Genomic DNA, 18,180 nt, shown 5'->3' with positions numbered 1-18,180 from the left:
CCTTTGCTGACTCTGTAGAGTTCTGGTAGATACTGAATAGTTACAGCAAAGAAGGCTAGCAGGTAAATCAGGGCACAGGGTGAGCATTTCTACCATGAGGAAAGGGGACTATAACACTACCCAGCACTGCTGCTTTGCCAGTTACTGTAGGGAAGAGGTAACAAAGGGGATTGATTGATAGATGGGGAGGAGGGGGGCTCCTCTAGTCATGTTGCTACCAGGAGGCTAATGAGCACAGGCATATGCTATCATACGTTCTATCCTCAATAATTACAGAGTTCATACATGTACATCATTGTGGCTTAGATGACATCCTAGAGGACCTAGAATCACTATCTTGACAACATGACGTGTTTAAAATATGGTTTATTTATAAGCCAATTATACAATGATCATGTTTAGTTTCTATAGCTGACATGCAAATTACAGTTTTACCTTCCTAAAACAGAAGTTATAACTTTAATGTGTCCATAAAGCAAAACCCATAATGCATCACTTTAGGGTAGTAAGTGAAGTCATGCAGATTGCTTTGGGCTCTACGGAATAAAGTGTCTCAGAGCCTATGATTTTTTTTTTTAGTATACCTATAAAACAAGCCTTTGCATTTTTGACTTATTGCTGCCTTATCCATTCACAGTGTTTGGTGGAGCAATCTGCCGCATGTACCGCTTCCCTACAACAGATGGTAACCACCTCCGGATACTGGAGCAGATGGCTGAGAGTGTCCTTTCTTTACATATACCTAGACAGTTTGTGAAACTCCTGCTTGAAGAAGATGCTGCAAGGTGAGATAGATACTGCCGTAGCTATAAATTATAAAGAGGAATGTGTTCAGTTTGAACAGGTGAATGATTTAGTCTCTGGTTTAAAGGCGCCCACACAAGCACAAAGACTGTCCCCCACAAGGATAAGGGCTTGGTCCCTTTGGCGACAGTTTGAGTGCCGAGTGCTGTACAGATATCTCAGTTTGCTGTAGCACAGTGATGAGTCTCCCTTCTATGAGGAAGGGAGGACGGACAACAGTGCAGTACATGACAGAGCTACTTCTGGCAGGAGTGTTAAGGAAGAGAACAATGCACCTGAGGGTCACTGTGGTTCAGAGATCCTGCATTCCAGATCTTTAAATGATATTGAGGATCACCTGTACGCATGCTGGTTTCTTGGCTGAGGCAGCCATGACCAGTTTGGCATAGTGTGTATAGACCTTTAGTCTACACAAGAAGCAGGGATGTGACATCATTGCAGCCAGTAAATTAGAGTTTTTGCAAATCAAAAACCTGAACAATTTAGTCAAGGGTAAAAGCACTATATTGCCTATAGTAAGTGCCACACTATGTAGGAAATATAATAAATGTTTATTGAACAATACTATAGCACAACCATATTAAAACTTAAGAATTCACGGCAATAAAGCAAATGAAGGTGATAATCATATAATAGGATACAGTAGCTACCAGTTCCAAGAAGCTTGTATACATAATGCATGATAGGAATGGTAATTATCACTTGATGCGCTCAATATGAGTACAGTCAGGCTGATTAACCCAGGATCAAATATGTCAGCTCATATATAAAGTGCTAAATATAAGGTAATTGTGCATAAATAGTGTCCCATAAAATCATCATAAATAACAAAACAAATATGGTGCAGAGCTGCAATCAAACACTGATGATGTAAATAACAATACCAAAAATTGGCAACCAAAAAGGTGCTGAGTGTCCTTCATTGCCAGGAGCGTTGGTATGAATACGGGAAGGAGAGACGTATATCACCCGTCTGCTATACAAGGAACTGGAACAAACAGCCAGTGCAGAGGAGGGATGTCCCGGCAGACTATTCAACAGGCATCGCAGCAGTCACGCTACTCTGTCAAGAGGGGTCTCTCCTGAACATCATGGCATGAGGCGCCAGATTAAGTAGCACCACAAAGGAGTCACATGGACCACCAGAAGCACATCACGGCTGGATGTAATCACGGCGAAGGGGGAAGTCCCTCCCTGATCACCCATATTTTCATTGGCCTCAATTCACTAAGCAGTTTAGACTAGTGTACAGATGGTTTTTAGTCTACTGATGGTTTGGTGTAATGTTTTAAGCCCAATCTACACGATACGATTCTATTTACGATCCGATTAAATCCAACATGTCCGATCGGGATTCTATTTAATTCGATTTGCCATTGCAAGACAATGGCAAATCGAACTGAATCGAATCGAATCCCGATCGGACATGTTGGATTTAATCGGATCGTAAATAGAATAGTAAACAGAATCGTAACGTGTAGATTGGGTTTTAGACCTGTTTTTAGCCCTGCTTAACATTCAGTAATTACCCAATTCACAAAGGCAAACAAGGAATAACCACGCCCACTTTTTCTGACAGAGATTAGACCAGCTGATTTCTGAAGGTAAAGTAATTCTGTGAGGTATTTTAGATGTGAGGATGGAACCTTTTGAATTAATTATGCAGGAGTTTAATTGTATGCAGAGGAGAGCTCATTAAAGGAGAAGGATGTCAGTCATAGCTACTTGTTTGTGAATTGTATCTTTTGATCATTTCCCCTGCTTTACCCACCTAATTACAAAATGGTTTAGACCAGGTCTAAAACATTAGGTAATAGTGAATTCCCCTTTGATGCAACTGACCAAACCATCAGTAGACTAAAAACCATGAGTAGACTAGTCTAAACTGCTAAGTGAATTGAGGCCATTGAAGAAAACTATGAGGTCATTAAGAGCTTGTCTGCCCATCTATTTGAGGCCAGTTGTAATATCCATAGATGCTGGAGATTCAAAATGTTTTTTGAAAGCCAATTTTCTGCAAAATTAATATACATCTTTAACCAAATCAAACTTGTCCGATTACCTAGTAGGTGAAAAAGATAGTCCTCTTGCAGACCAGTCAGTTCTGTTTGCTGGATAGATTTATTACATTTAGTTTGTCTGTACACTGGGATCCCCCATGCATTTGCATTTCTGGTTAAGGGTAAGTTTCAGATTTCTTATTCTTTCTGGATCTGCACCTACCTCATCTAGTTCGCCTTGGTGTCACTGGATCAAAAAATCACCTTGTGTATATGATTGTCCTGGGAGATAGTAGGCTGTTGGGATGTGCCGACTGGAATCTATGGGTATTGGGTCAGCTCTCTTTGGTGGGAACAGGATTATTGCCCCATTTTGGGGCTTCCTGGGTCTCTGTCTGACTCTCCTTCCATTACCCCATGTGACTATTTAAATGCAGTTCTGATATCATAGTCACCCCTATCACAGTCAAATGTCTTCTTTTTGCCTTTAACATTTGTTTTCGCTAACTGATCCATATCGATTATTAGCCTGACTGTGCTCAGATACTAATTGAATCAGATGATAATTACTATTCATATCATTAATTGTTTGAGCTTCTCAGAACTGGTAGCAACTGAATCATATTATGATTATCACCTTCATTTGACTTGTTGCCTGTTTTCCTTGATTTTAACATGGTTGTGCTATAATATTGTTCAATGAGCATTTGTTATTTTTCATACATAGTGTGGTGCTTAATATGAGCAATATAGTGTTTTTCCCTTGATGTATATCTAAGCCCTAGCTCATCTATGTCTCGGTATGCAGATCTATATTTCTTCTGATCAATTTTGTCACTTGGTAGAGTATCTGTCAGATAAATGAATCTTCTTAATTAATAAACCCCACTACTTGTACATCTTGCGTCTTTAAAACTGGCTATATAAACTGATCAGCCAAGATGTAAAGACCTGCCTAACATTGCATAGATCCCCCTTGTGCCACCAAAACAACTTTGACCCATCAAGGCAAGACCATTGCTTCAAGATCCATTTCTTGCCCTCGCATTCCTGTTGTAGGCACTTTCAGCAGTAGACGGGGGCTAGTATAGGCAATCTGACTCTGTGGCTGCACAGCTCGATAATGAGTAAGCTGCAGTGCATGCGTGCTCTGACACTTTACTTTCATGTCCAGAATTCAGATTTTCAACAGTTAGTGCTACGATAGCTCCTCTGATATACAACCATGCAGTGTCATCTGCCTATGACGCCCTCGCTCCAGTTCGCATCAAACGATCTACACCACTTCACCATGCACGGTGGTTTGACAGCTCACTAAAGGACATAAAGAAAGAAGTGCGCAGACTAGAAAGGAAGTGGCGAAAATCTCAGAATTCAAAAGATAAACGCACCCTTGTCTCTCACCTGGAAAGCTACCAAAATGCGATCACCAAGAAAAAATCCTCCTACCTATCACAGGAGATCGCAAAGGCCGCCAACAGACCAGCCCAACTATTCCGCACAGTTGATAGACTATGTAATCCATCCTGTCTAAAACCCACTATAACTCCCTCAAAGGAGCTATGTGTGAAATTTGCTTGCTACTTTGCTGACAAAGTATCTTCTATTCGGTCTCTCATTCAGTCCACAGCACCCAAGACTCATGCAACTAATGGAAATAGCTGCAAAAACAACCTAACACCCTGGACTGACTTCAAAAGTATTAGTGAGGAAGAGATCTCAGACATCCTCTGTCGTCTCCGCCAGACAACCTGCGACCTGGACCCTGGACCAACTAAACATATGCTGAAATGCCCTGACCTGCTTGGTCCAGCATTTCACAAAATAGTAAATTGCTCTCTGCAAGCAGGGAGGTTTCCTACCTCTCTAAAAGAAGGAATCATCAAGCCCCTTCTTAAAAAAACCTTCCATGGATCCAGATGCAGATCCAGATCCAGATGCTATGAGCAGCTACAGACCTGTCTCCAACCTCCCCTTCTTAGGTAAAGTTATTGAAAAGGCTGTCTATCTGCAACTTGAAACCAGGCTGTCAGTAAACAACATCCTGGACCCTCTACAATCTGGCTTTAAGAAACACCACAGCTGTGAAACGATCTGCTCATGGCAAGGGACAGAGGGGAATGCTCCATCCTAATCCTGTTGGATCTCTCAGCTGCTTTTGATACAGTTGACCATAAAATCCTGCTTAACAGACTGCAGGAGTACTGTGGCATCAGTGGATCAGTCCTCCAGTGGTTCAGATCATTCCTGACTGACAGAACACAGAGAGTATCCCTAGGACCTATAATGTCCAAACCTGCACCTCTACAATTCGGAGTGCCACAAGGATTAATCCTATCCCCTCTGCTGTTTGCAATCTACATGTTGCCAATCGGTACACTTATCCAACGACATGGCCTGACGTACCACTGCTACGCCGATGACACACAGCTATACCTGTCCTTCAAACCTGGTGGAACAGACCCTACCCCAAAAATAAACTCTTGCTTAGCTGAGCTTCAGGCATGGATGAATGATAACTGGTTGAAACTGAATGCTGACAAAACTGAGGTCCTGTTTGTCCAAAGCCAGTGCTCGCCATCAAAACAGCTCTATCCTAAAGCAACACCAATCATGATTGGGAATTCAGACATAAACAGCTCCAACCTTGTGCGCAGCCTTGGCGTACTAATCGATGGGGAATTGAGTTTCAGAAACCAAATTTCATCTGTAGTTAAATCTTCCTTCTTTCATCTGAAGAACATTGCAAAGATTAAACATCTGATTCCCCCAGAGGATCTTCAAACCCTAGTCCACGCCTTCATCACATCACGGCTGGACTACTGCAATGCCCTTTATGCTGGCCTCCCCAAAAAGGACCTGCGTCGCCTGCAATTAGTGCAGAATGCTGCTGCCAGATTGCTAACAAACCAGCCTGTCACATTACACCGATCCTTCGCTCACTGCACTGGCTACCAGTAGAATGGAGAATACTCTTCAAGATTGGACTGCTGACATTCAAATCCCTGCACAATCTGGGCCCTGGATACATGAAGGACTTGCTGAAGCTGCACCACACCTCTCACAACCTCAGATCAGCAAGTTCTATAAACTTGGTCACTCCCAGAGTGCACCTCAAAAAATCTGGAGACAGAGCCTTCTGTCATGCTGCCCCTACTCTTTCGAACTCCCTACTACACCCAGTAAAGACAGCACCTTCTCTGGAGCTATTCAAATCCAGACTAAAAAAAGCCACCTGTTTAGCCTGGCATTTCCAGATTTATAAAATTCTTCCTCTGTACCACGATGGTCGGAGCCATGCTTATGCGCTTTGAGTCCCACGGGAGAAAAGCGCTTTACAAATGTTATTTGTTGTTGTTGTTGTTGTTCTGTGGGATCAGACCAGACTTGTTAGCATTAGCTATCCACACACACCACTGAGCCTTGGGTTCCCTTGACCATGTCACAAGTTGTTCTTTCTCTGACCACTTTTGGTATCTCCACATCTCTAAAATGTGTACCCCTCCAGACCTGTGGTAAGTGTAGCAGCGGAGTTTAGGCTCACCCATTCGACTGCATATCTCCTTCTGTGTCTTCTCTCCATCGTCCCCGGGGCACACGTACCCTGCCACCTGTGGTCACATACATGCCACCGCATTACGAGGTACAGGCGCTCGGTAGTGATATACAGAAGGCACAGGAGGAGGCGTGCTTGTGGATAGGTAAGTGTACACTCTGCTGCAACACTCTGCACAGCCTGGGGAGCACATAGATGGGGGAGAGACCTGGGGAGACCCCAAGTAGAGGCAGTTCCACCGATTTCCAGTATATTTCATGCTAAAATATATTGGAAATTAGTGTGCATTTTGTGGCAGGTTATCCCTGGAATCTGATCAGATCTATCTGATAGTCAAATCTGCTTGCCATCTGCCAATGTATGGGCACATTTACTGAGAAGAGGGAAGTCCAGTTTTATTCTAATTTTCCAACTAGTTGGGTAATCTCTTTGTACTAAAGGAGTACTTGCAATGCTCTTTAATTTGGTTTTAAATATAATATGTATTACCCCCTTCTAACGCGATCATGAATCTGGAATTCCCCTTAATTAGGGGAATAATAAGTTACCTTACCTAAGTTAGAGGAAGTAATGAGTTACCTTGAGACACATTTTGTCTGCCCTTATTAGTTTATGTGGTATTTAGCAGTTACAAGTGGGAGAATTGAGTAAACTGCATTATTATGATTACCACACTTTCAGTAACTGCTTGTGGTTAATTGCATCCTGTTTAACATGTGAAGACTGTATGTGGGCAGTGTTTGTTTCATATATGTAATATATCCTTTGGTTGAAAAACTTTAGTTTTGATCAGTGATGAATAGATCTTAGGTAATTTGTTTTTTCTGAGAATGCTCCTACATTGTGGTTGCCTTGTATGGAAAAGCATGTGATCTTTATCATTAAACCTCATCAGACTTGCCCAAGGCTGTGGCTGTTCTGAGCCTGTCCATGACGGAGGCCTCCTATTAACACATTTAACACTTTAAAATTTGGTACAGCTCATGTAAAATTTAAAGCGCTGCTAGCTTTTCTGGGGGCATATATACATTTAGACAATTGAACAGAGTTGGATATGGAGGCATGTATTTCTTTCTAAACAATACCAGTTGGCTGACAACCTGTTGTTCTCTTATGCCTAGTACACACCATACAATTTTCTGTAAGATTTACCTGCCAGATAGCTAAATTCCAACATGTTGGAAATTATCTATCTAACCATCTATCTGCCCAGCAATTAAGCATTGTTTTACTCAGCAGGAGATTACCAGAAGACAATGCACCGGAGATAATGACCAGTCTCTACCAGTACATTACAGAAAATCTTATCGAAAATCTAACAGAAAAATCTAACAGAAAATTGTATGGTGTGTACTAGGCATTAGGCTGCAGTAGTATCTGGATCACACACCTGAAACAAGCATGCAGCTAATATAGTTAGACTTCAGTCAGAAACACCCGATCTGCATGCTTGTTGAGGGTCTATGGCTAAAAGTAGGGCAGCCAGGCAATGTGCATTGTTTAAGAGGAAGCAAATATGACAGCCCTTTCAGTTTAGGTGTCCTTTAACTTGTAAACCTAGCTCAAAAGTAAAGACTGTGGGAAGTATTTTTTATATTCACATTTACCCAATAGATTCTAAGCAATAAGCAAAAATCGATCAATTAATAACACAACCCAGGAAAAATTGCCACATTGCTAATATACATAAAGTTTACCATAGTTTTGAGACTTATGTAAATTTAACATCACTCACGTTGGCCTCGATTCATAAAAGGCTTTGCTGTAAAAAAAAAATCTGGGAGGGAAAATGTGTGCTTTACCCCACCAAATCCTCATGTTAGCCTCTTGCCTCACATCAAGGTTTTAGTAATATGCTACATCCCTTTTTCTATAGTGTGCATAGGCCCCATATATTCCTTGATCCACAGCCATTGGCTAGCCAACAGTTTAAGACATAGTTTTTATTGGTCACAATGGGTTTTTAAAGGGATGCTATGGTGAAAAAAAAAAATAGAAAATCAACATAATTATATACCCATACACTATAAATGTGTATGTGGCACACTGCTCTATTTATTTTACAATTTCTGTTCTAGATACTTCTGTGGCTTTTAAGGTGTCCATACACTCATCGATTTTTCCATTTGATTCCCTGCTGATACAATCACTCTAATCAAATTGGATCATTTGGGGGCAGGGCACGAGTGGCAGTAGATCAATGGCACATAGCATTGCACTGTGGTTTGATCGATTTTCAGTACATTCCCTGTTGGAATTTATTAAAAATCATTGTGCTGTGTGTGGTAGGAATCGATTCCCTTCAGAAAGGAATCAATTGTTTTAGATCATTAGGTAGAAATCTATATGTGTATGGCCAGCTTTAATATTTACAAGAAACTGACAGGCTACAACTCTTCCTGACGATCTTTGGACTAATTCATCCCTTATAGTGTGTTCTCAATGCTGACCTACGTATTTTTATATATGCATCCGATGTTCCTGTGAGGAAGTAGCAGTGGCACAGCCCAAATGCCGTCTGCTCCATAAGTAACCATGCACATATTTTCATCTCTGTGAAGGTCCTTGCCATTACAGCTAATGATTCTGGCAAGGAAGTTTGAAGTATATACGCAGTAGTGGACATTTACGCTCTGTATCCATGTGTAAACAGGGAGTGCAAATTCTGACGCCTGCACCACAAAAAGCTAAATCTGGGAGGCGGGGTTGTATGAGAATGAGAGCCTTGTGTATTGGCAGAATGGGTGTGTCCAGCCATCGCTGCCCACACTTAAATCCCCGCCTACCAAATTGCTGGTCAGTAGGGTAGATGATTTTTCCTGTAAAATGACTTGGCAAAATATGCATTCATACGTCGTATAAGCTCGTTATATTCATTAGATTTTATTTGTCAAATTATTTTGCTGTTTTAATTTATGTGAATGTCATGATAATATAAGATGTTATGTTGTTGAGGGATTTTGATTGTCTCCTGGGCACTTTGAGCACTTTTATTGATAACGTTGTTACGAACAAACACGTGTACTGTAGATATGAATGAATTATACATACTATGTGTTCTCTGCAAACTGCACTGGTAACTGTTTATTTTCTATGTTGCTTCAGTAATTATTTTGTGTTGTACAGAGTTTGTGAGCTGGAGGAGTTGGGGGAGCTGTCTCCATGCTGGGAGAATCTTCGTAGACAAATCATAACACAATATCAGACCATCATATTGACATACCAGGAGAATATGACCAATCTGCACCAGTACAAAGGTAAGCCTAGTAAAGCTGGATGAGAGTTAGTGTTTTCACATACAAAGGTTAATGATATAAACTTTGTCATAAATTCAGCATATTACACATTTACAGAGCATTTACAAGGCATTGGCACATAATGTGCATACACTTTTCATGTGAAAGTATGCAGTACACAAAATATGCACCGGTAAGCTTACAAAGATTTTGACTAGGGAATGACTATTGACTGGCAGGGAACAGGTCTCAATACTTCAGACAACTGTGTGAAGCTAAGGTTATTGCTTTGTAGGGGGTGTAAAGGAGATCTGAGGCACAACAGAGTGGCATGGAGTGGGTGGGGTTAGAGGGAGATCAATATCTTTGCCTTGTAAAAATAGCTCAAAAGTAAAGACTGTGGGAAGTATTTTTTATCTTCACATTTACCCAATAGATTATAAGCAATAAGCAAAAATCGATCAATTTATAAAACAACCCAGGAAAAAATGCCACATTTCTAATATACATAAGGCGGTCTGCTCCCTGACGCACTGAGGGGGAATCTAGCTAAATTCTCTGCAGAAGCAGTTTTTGTTGGCCACCTCTGCCTCATTAATAGTCTACAGCAAAGAATAAACTGGCTATTATCAGTCTCAAACCACCTCTGCTCAAAAACCTTCAGAGGTAGAATACCACAGTCGATTCTGGAGGAATCCTAGCTGCAGTTTAATTCACAAAGATAAAGTCCGCTCAATGATTAGCCCAGCAGTGAGGCCCACAGAAGTAGAGGTTAGTTTATAGCAGATTTCTTAGTTTGAACATGTCATTGTGCTTTCTGATATTTGCTGATCTTCCTGTGTTTCTTCTTTTCTTGTTTTTTTCTTTCAGGGGTCTCCTTCAAAGCGAGCAGCTTAAAGGCTGATAAGAAACTAGAATTTGTTCCCACCAATTTACATATTCAAAGAATGAGAGTTCAGGATGAACCCACATCAGGTATAGACATTTAGGTTTTTTTCAATGCATGTTTGAAACTAAACTGTATGTGAGAGTTATTCCATGTCATATCATGTTAATTAGCTGTTAATTTTCATGAATGTATGCAGTTGCTAGAGCTATAATCATGCAGAGTCCAGCATATCACATAGTGGATGATTCTCTTGTGTTGTAAGTACTAAGCACAGACTATGGCACTGTAGTGGCACATGAGATTTACACTGGAGATTCTGCACATACATGTTTTCTGTCTGAACCTCATATACAGTTTTAGTTTAAACCCCCCCCCCCCCTTCCCCCCTACCTGACTAAAGTATATGTACCTTTATAGTTAAATCACTTTCCTAAAAGTTACAGGACACTTGGTTCCTTTAAAATGTGTTTGTGCTGGAATATTGCCATGTAAAGATATGCTTGGCATGCAGTACTTCATAGATCAGGTTGCTGGTAGGTTGACTGCTGCATAAAGAATCATGAAGTGAGCCAATTAAAGTGGTATGGAGGTATATTCAGGAGATTTCGGTCTACCATCTAAAGACTGTTGAAACGGAAGCATATGCATTTTGTTTTGTATTTGTAGAACATTATATAAGGCTGCAGACGGCAGTGGGAAGATATTATTGCAAAGCAGTTACAGCTTGCTTATGGGACAGTTAAATGGCGTCTGTTTTTGGTTGGAGCTTAAAGTGGAACTGAATGTGCCCCTGTTTATACTTAACCAGCTGAGCGGTCTGGACGAGCTCAGCTCGTCCAACACCGCCAGCGGCTGCCGCTCAGGCCCTGCTGGGCCGATTTTAATGAAATAAAAAGCAGCACACGCAGCCGGCACTTTGCCAGCTGCGTGTGCTGCCTGATCGCCGCCGCTCTGCGGCGATTCGCCGCGAGCAGCGGCGAAAGAGGGTCCCCCCAGCCGCCTGAGCCCAGCGTAGCCGGAACAAAAAGTTCCGGCCAGCGCTAAGGGCTGGATCGGAGGCGGCTGACGTCAGGACGTCGGCTGACGTCGATGACGTCACTCCGCTCGTCGCTATGGCGACGATATAAGCAAAACAAGGAAGGCCGCTCATTGCGGCCTTCCTTGTTTATTCTGGGCGCCGGAGGCGATCGGAAGACCGCCTCCGGAGCGCCCTCTAGTGGGCTTTCATGCAGCCAACTTTCAGTTGGCTGCATGAAATAGTTTTTTTTTTATTTAAAAAAAACCCTCCCGCAGCCACCCTGGCGATTTAATCAGAACGCCAGGGTGGTTAATCAGCTGGTACATGTTTTTTTTTTCTTCTCCATAGCAGTGCATTGTGAAAAAGATTTCTGTTAAGATGCGTTAAAGAGACTCTGTAACAAAAATTTCATCCGGTTTTCTTCCATCCTACAAGTTCCAAAATCTATTCTAATGTGCTCTGGTTTACTGCAGCACGTTCTACTATAACCATCTCTGTAATAAATCAACTTATCTCTCTCTTGTCAGACTTGTCAGCCAGTGTCTGGAAGGCTGCCAAGTTCTTCAGTGTTGTGGTTCTGTGATGCATCTCCCCCTCCAGGCCCCTCTATGCACACTGCCTGTGTGTTATTTAGATTAGTGCAGCTTCCCTCTGCTCTATTATCTTTTACAAGCTGGATAAATCCTCCTCTGAGCTGGCTGGGCTTTCACATACTGAGGAATTACATACAGGTAGAGCTGTCTGCACTCTGCAGGAAGAAACAGTCTGACACTTCAGTGGAAGATAGCTGCAGGGGGAAAGAAACACACAAATGATCTCTTGAGATTAAAAAGGAAGGCTGTATACAGCCTGCTTGTGTATGAATGTATTTTCTATGTGTGGACATACTGTACATCAACCTACTTCCTGTTTTGGTGGCCATTTTGTTTGTTTATAAACAAACTTTTTAAAACTTTTTTTAACCACTTTTAATGCGGCGGGGAGCAGCGAAATTGTGACAGAGGGTAATAGGAGATGTCCCCTAACGCACTGGTATGTTTACTTTTGTGCGATTTTAACAATACAGATTCTCTTTAAGTGTGAAAGGTGCCATAGGAAAACATGGGCATTACTTTGAAAATCCGTTGTCCTTTTAGTTATAACTGAGAGCAACTGATTAAAGAGGAACTCCAGTGAAAATAATGTAATAAAAAAGTGCTTCATTTTTACAATAATTATGTATAGATGATTTAGTCATTGTTTGCCCATTGTAAAATCTTTTAAATCCCTGATTTACATTCTGACATTTATCACATGGTGACGTTTTTACTGCTGGTAGGTGATGTAGCTGTTGCTTGCTTTTTTGGCAGTTGGAAACCGCTGTAAACAGCTATTTCCCACAATGTAACAGGGTTCACAGACAGGAAACTGCCAGAAGTACCTCGGTACTCAGAGCTTCTTGTGGGAGGGGTTTCACCACAATATCAGCCATACAGCGCCCCCTGATGATCCGTTTGTGAAAAGGAATAGGTTTCTCATGTAAAAGGGGATATCAGCTATTGATTGGGATGAAGTTCAATTCTTGGTCACGGTTTTTCTTTAAGTGTAAACGGGTCCTAAGCACTGCCCACAACTCAGCATCCAGTTAGCCCTTGTTTCTCACATTGAATCAATATCTAAACTGCAGAGGACCAATAGTGGAAGGGAAAAGACTAGCACTAGATGCAGCTGGAGTACCCATAGGCAACCCTGGATTCGTACAGCAAGTATGTGGTGTCAGCGAAACAAACAAATTCAATGTACTTGTGGAGAGAGGTGCGAGGCACTGTACTATGCAATTGTACATTTAATTACAGTTTCAGACAGACATCATGGTATGCAGTGGAGGCTAATCAAGTCTTATAGCTGTTTTGCAATGTATAATGCTTCCTCAGAGGCTTGCTCCTGTGTAGAGAATGATTTAAAACTGATATAAAGACAGAATTTGTACTTATTTTGTACTTATACTGGCAGCATTTTAGAACTGTATGCAATCACTTTTAGCTGGCCTCCATTTTCAACAACCTTGATGTATTTGTGGAGATAGTAGCTTTGTCAGCTGTCTATTATGTAAAGAATTGCAGTGAAGTGGCCTGATTTCCTCAGAAGTCAATCAGTAGAATACGTTCTCCAAAAAGCCTGGCCTGGATTTATTAAATATGGGCAAGAGTATGCAGCCCTCATCTGGCGCATGTGAGACCACAGTAGCGAGGGTTGTGGAAAGGTTAGTCAATTCGTAGCTGTGTGACTAAAGCCACATACATACCCTCGTAGCTAGAAGTTGTCCTCTAATTCACTAATGTTTCAGTAACTCATGTGATGTGGTTGGAAATAACAAAGGTCTATCCAGCCTGGGACGACCTCTGTAAATCCATATCAAACCAGGCCCAATGTGTGTTGCTAAGGAAGAGCATGGAGCATGTGTGAATGAGATCTGAACTTTCAACGATCTTCCACAGATCAAAACTACGATATAGTGACAATAGGAGCACCAGCTGCACATTGCCAAGGGTTCAGATCTGGGGGCTTACGGAAGATATTGCACAAGTTTGAAGAAGCCAAAAAAAAGTAAGCTGCATGAGTTATATGTATTATTCAGTTATTATGGTTTATGAAGAATAGCTTAGAAATAATCAAGTCAAGGCTTCCGTTATGCTAGGTACACACCATACAATTTTCTGTTAGATTCTTCTGTTAGATTTACCTACAACATGGAAAAAAGCTATCTGGCAGGTAAATCTAAGAGAAAATCTAACAGAAAATTGTATGGTGTGTACCTAGCAGTACAGTTTAGCGACCTTTAGTCATTCACCTGAAGGACAACTTATGTAGAGAAAACAGTATATATTTGTATTTTGACTGCATTGTGATTTTGGTATTTGGCATTGATGAAATAATTGATCATGAATACCATATAAATTGCAGATGACTTGTCCGGAACCTTAGCTTCATGTAAAAAGGCTTAAACAACGCTGACCTATTTCTTCCATTTACACAAGCATCACGATGAATGTTTTCTCTTGCCTGCTGAGCTCCCTTAATACCAGGTTCTAACAGCGTTTTTAGTAGAATGGCTTGAGGTGCATTACAGTTAAGAGGGCATGCAGTATTGCACTCCTGTATTTGTGTTAATTGTAATTGCACTCCCATTATTTATTTAAATGGGTATCCTAAATCTGAAAAACAGAAGTCTCTTACCTAAGAACCATTTTCATAACCAAAAGACCAGATATAATGTGCTGCTGCGAGTGCATTGTCTGCTCAGTGATAATGTTATATACACTGGCATCATTATTTAGGTTAATCTTCTATAATTATAATGCCAAGCCTAACTACTTTTGAATGAGAAGAATGTTGGAGGCAGTATGGGAATGCTTCTGCTTGTAAATGTTACTTTGGCCTGCATACTAACCCTCTGAAATTGCTTGCCTGTGCTTGGCATTAAGGAAACTACAGTAGAAGATTAATTTTACCGAAAGATAGTAGTAGGGGAAGAAAAATGAATTGAGACATTGTTGTAACTATGAGAAGTTACAAAATAGAAGATAGCTCCAGAAATGATTACAACTCGCTGTATAATTCATTCATGTTTGATACTCCATGAGCCTGCAGGTCAGGATCTCTTGTGCTGGCAGACCTAAAAAAAAAAAAAACAGAGCACCATCTGCCCTTATATATAAACACACCCACTAACATTGTGATGGGCTACACTGTTGTTTTTTTACACATGCAATTATTTATTGTCCCTTCCAGCTTCCCTTTTTTGCATACCTGGCACACACTGAAAGGTTTCTGATTTTTTAATAAAGTGATATGCTTGGAGATCATAAATTACCACCCAGTGTAAAAATAAGCTCTTTATTGTCAGTTCATAAAAATACAAGACCGCTTCATGAGCAACAGCCCGCTGTTTCAGACTATGTCAAGAATGATAGCTGATTATTATTAGGACATAGCCCAAAACATACATTAGGTGGCCATACACTGGTCAATATGGAAAACAGATAGATCCCACTTCGATCATTATCTGATCTGAGGGGGTTCTCTCTGCTCAAATCCCTTCACACACTACAGGGTTAGCTTATTGTCACCTGTCCACCACGCAGTCCTGGTCTCTGATCACCCTGCTGGCTGCGGCTTCTTCACTCCTGAGTCTCGGGGTGCATGTGTGACGTAATGCAGAGGATAGGCAGTAGGGGCACTGTGGCACGTACATTACATTACCACTAGGGGCCTCTAGTATTTGGCCTCTAGCATTTGGAACATCACACAGGCGTCCGGGACTAGGGAGTGAAGAGCAGAAGAAGCAGCCAGCAGGGAGAGAAGAGATCAGAATAGTGTCAAGGACAGGTCATAGTAGCTTGCAACACACTCCCAACCCACTGCTGATGGACCATCATTTTCCATCCTGAACCATCCACCAGTTTAGGCCACAAATCGGTCAATAGAAAATTGTTTGCGTCATTAGTTTCTAGCAGACTTGATCAATTTGTCTGTTTGTCGATGAAAAAATCGGTATGTGTATGGCCACCTTAACAGTGTTTACATTTTAACTTTATTTAGGAAACATAGTCATGTTTACTCGGTAACACCTACAGTAAGTGAAAAAAGTAAATGCATCCTTACTCCACCTCTAACTGGACCTTCTTTAGCAGCAATCACTTCCTATACCTTGATACCAGTTTTTCCTATAAGTGTTGAGAAATAGGATCCCGCTCTGGAAATCTGCTTTATTTCAAATACTATAAAAACTGGTCCAGTTGAGACAGGTACAGGTGGGGCGGGGGCTTCAACTCAGTTTCACATACTATGCCATTTTTACATCTCTGTACCAGCAGTTTAGGAACAGTTCACAGCTTCAGTCAGGATAAGGGTGAGTTAATTTTGAGAGCACCTTTCAGATGACCAGGTGTGTACTTAGATGGTTTTCTCAACATTAATTTAGGTCTAGAAACTTGGGCCTTAAGAAAAGCAATGACATCACCCATAGAGACATTACTACTGGTGATATTCCTGCTATTGAGGTGAACGGAAGAGGCTATTTGGATTAATAGTGAATCATCTTTTCGATTACTCAAGAAGGGCAGCCTGAATTTGACTGACTTTGGCCAGCTATCCCATAACTTGAATGAGTGACAGTGTTTATAGACATTCCCTGTGTCTAATGTTGAATTTTGTTTTAAGACCAGAAACCTTTCTGTTGCAATGTTGGAAATTATTCTAACAGGACTAAACTAATTTATCGAAACACTTATTTTAATAGTCACACTTCAGTTACACTATATAGGCATTTAATGCAGTATTATTTTATGTGAAATACTTTTTCCTTTTAAAGTGCATTTTTTGCAAAACAAAAATATGCCAATTCATAGCTTAATATTTCCTCCTTAGCAATCTCCTGCTGTCGTCTTCTTCCCTCCTTTCCCAGTCAGTCTGAAGCCATGGTTGGCTGACAGTCAGTAAGAAGTCGCGGCTCCATCTGACAGAGCAATGGCTCTACCCCTTTCATGCCCGGGAAGACTGCAGTAGGAGTGTTTCAGGCTGACTTGGTGTTGAGCAGACAGCTGTCAATTACTCATGATCTATTTACTGGTGGAGCAGGTCATACCTTTTGTCTTGCAAAACTATGATTTATTTTTTCTTACAAAATTTTTTAAATATAATTCATTTAAAATGTCCTGTTACATACAGTACATGTAACATTCTTTGCCTGAAATGGGGCTTTGGTTTGCTTTGCTTGTAAATTATGCATATTATTACATGCTTTAAAGGGAATCTGAAGTGAAAATTAACTTATGAGATAATGATTTGTATGTGTAGTACAGCTAAGAAATAGAACATTAGTAGCATATTGTTTCCAGTACAGGAAGAGTTAAGAAACTTCAGTTGTTATCTATGCAAAAGAGCTGCTCTGAGCTCTCTGACTAATTTAGTCAGAGTAATGCAATTTTCTGAAGCACTTATCTCATCCTGTCTCTCACTATTCTTGTTTGCTTAAGGTTATTTTCTGTGGGGAAGTTCAAAAGACCATTAGCTCTGCTCTGTTTCATCATTTAAAATACAGAGTGTAATTTGTAAACTGCAAATATTAGAGAATTATGCAAGGTTATAAAAAAAACTGCTATATAACTGAAAATAAAAATGAGACTCTCTTCATTGCCACTAATGTTCTATTATCTGTACTACAAATGCAATTGATTATATAATAAGGTTTTTTTTGTTTGTTTGTTTTTTTTTGCTTCAGTGTCACTTTAAAAAAAAACCTGAACTGAAAATGAACTGATGAGACATTCAATTGCATTGATAGTCCTGCCCTAAGCTTAAAGTGGATCCGAGATGAACTTTTACTCATTGCATAATTGTGTTCCTTTCCTATTGTTTATAAGGCATTCCTCAAGCCAAATACTTTTTTTGTTTTTGTTTTAATACTCTAATTCCCTATAAACTAAATAAGCCCCACCCACAGTTTTCAGAGAGCCTTGGCAGTAGCAAGGGCTCAGTCTGGGCAGGAGGAGGGGGAGGTATTACTAGCCAGAGATTTCAGAGGCAGAGGGGAGGAGGAGGGGGGTTCGGTTTTTTCAGTCTGAGTGCTGATGGTGCAGATAAGCCTGCCTCTGTGTAATGTTTACAAACAACATGGCTGCTGTCATTGTATCACA

At 40.8% G+C, this 18,180-nt stretch overlaps 2 protein-coding genes across 2 annotated transcripts in view; both read left to right on the top strand.

The window, feature by feature from the left end:
- INPP4A (inositol polyphosphate-4-phosphatase type I A) overlaps window positions 1–18,180 on the top strand; it is a 220,965-nt gene that overhangs the window by 78,476 nt on the left and 124,309 nt on the right. The window lies entirely within an intron of this gene.
- Window positions 1–18,180, top strand: part of LOC137544919 (inositol polyphosphate-4-phosphatase type I A-like) — a 130,627-nt gene that overhangs the window by 78,502 nt on the left and 33,945 nt on the right. The window contains exons 10-13 of the mRNA XM_068266016.1: window positions 638–785; window positions 9,487–9,617; window positions 10,467–10,571; window positions 13,981–14,089. Coding sequence (XP_068122117.1) covers window positions 638–785; window positions 9,487–9,617; window positions 10,467–10,571; window positions 13,981–14,089 — 493 coding nt within the window. The remainder of the gene's footprint in view (window positions 1–637; window positions 786–9,486; window positions 9,618–10,466; window positions 10,572–13,980; window positions 14,090–18,180) is intronic.

The sequence above is a fragment of the Hyperolius riggenbachi genome, chromosome 2 (genome assembly GCF_040937935.1).
Source record: "Hyperolius riggenbachi isolate aHypRig1 chromosome 2, aHypRig1.pri, whole genome shotgun sequence".
Lineage (NCBI taxonomy): Eukaryota > Metazoa > Chordata > Amphibia > Anura > Hyperoliidae > Hyperolius > Hyperolius riggenbachi.
Note: the sequence above shows the minus strand (reverse complement) of the source record. Positions and strands in the feature narration are given on the sequence as shown.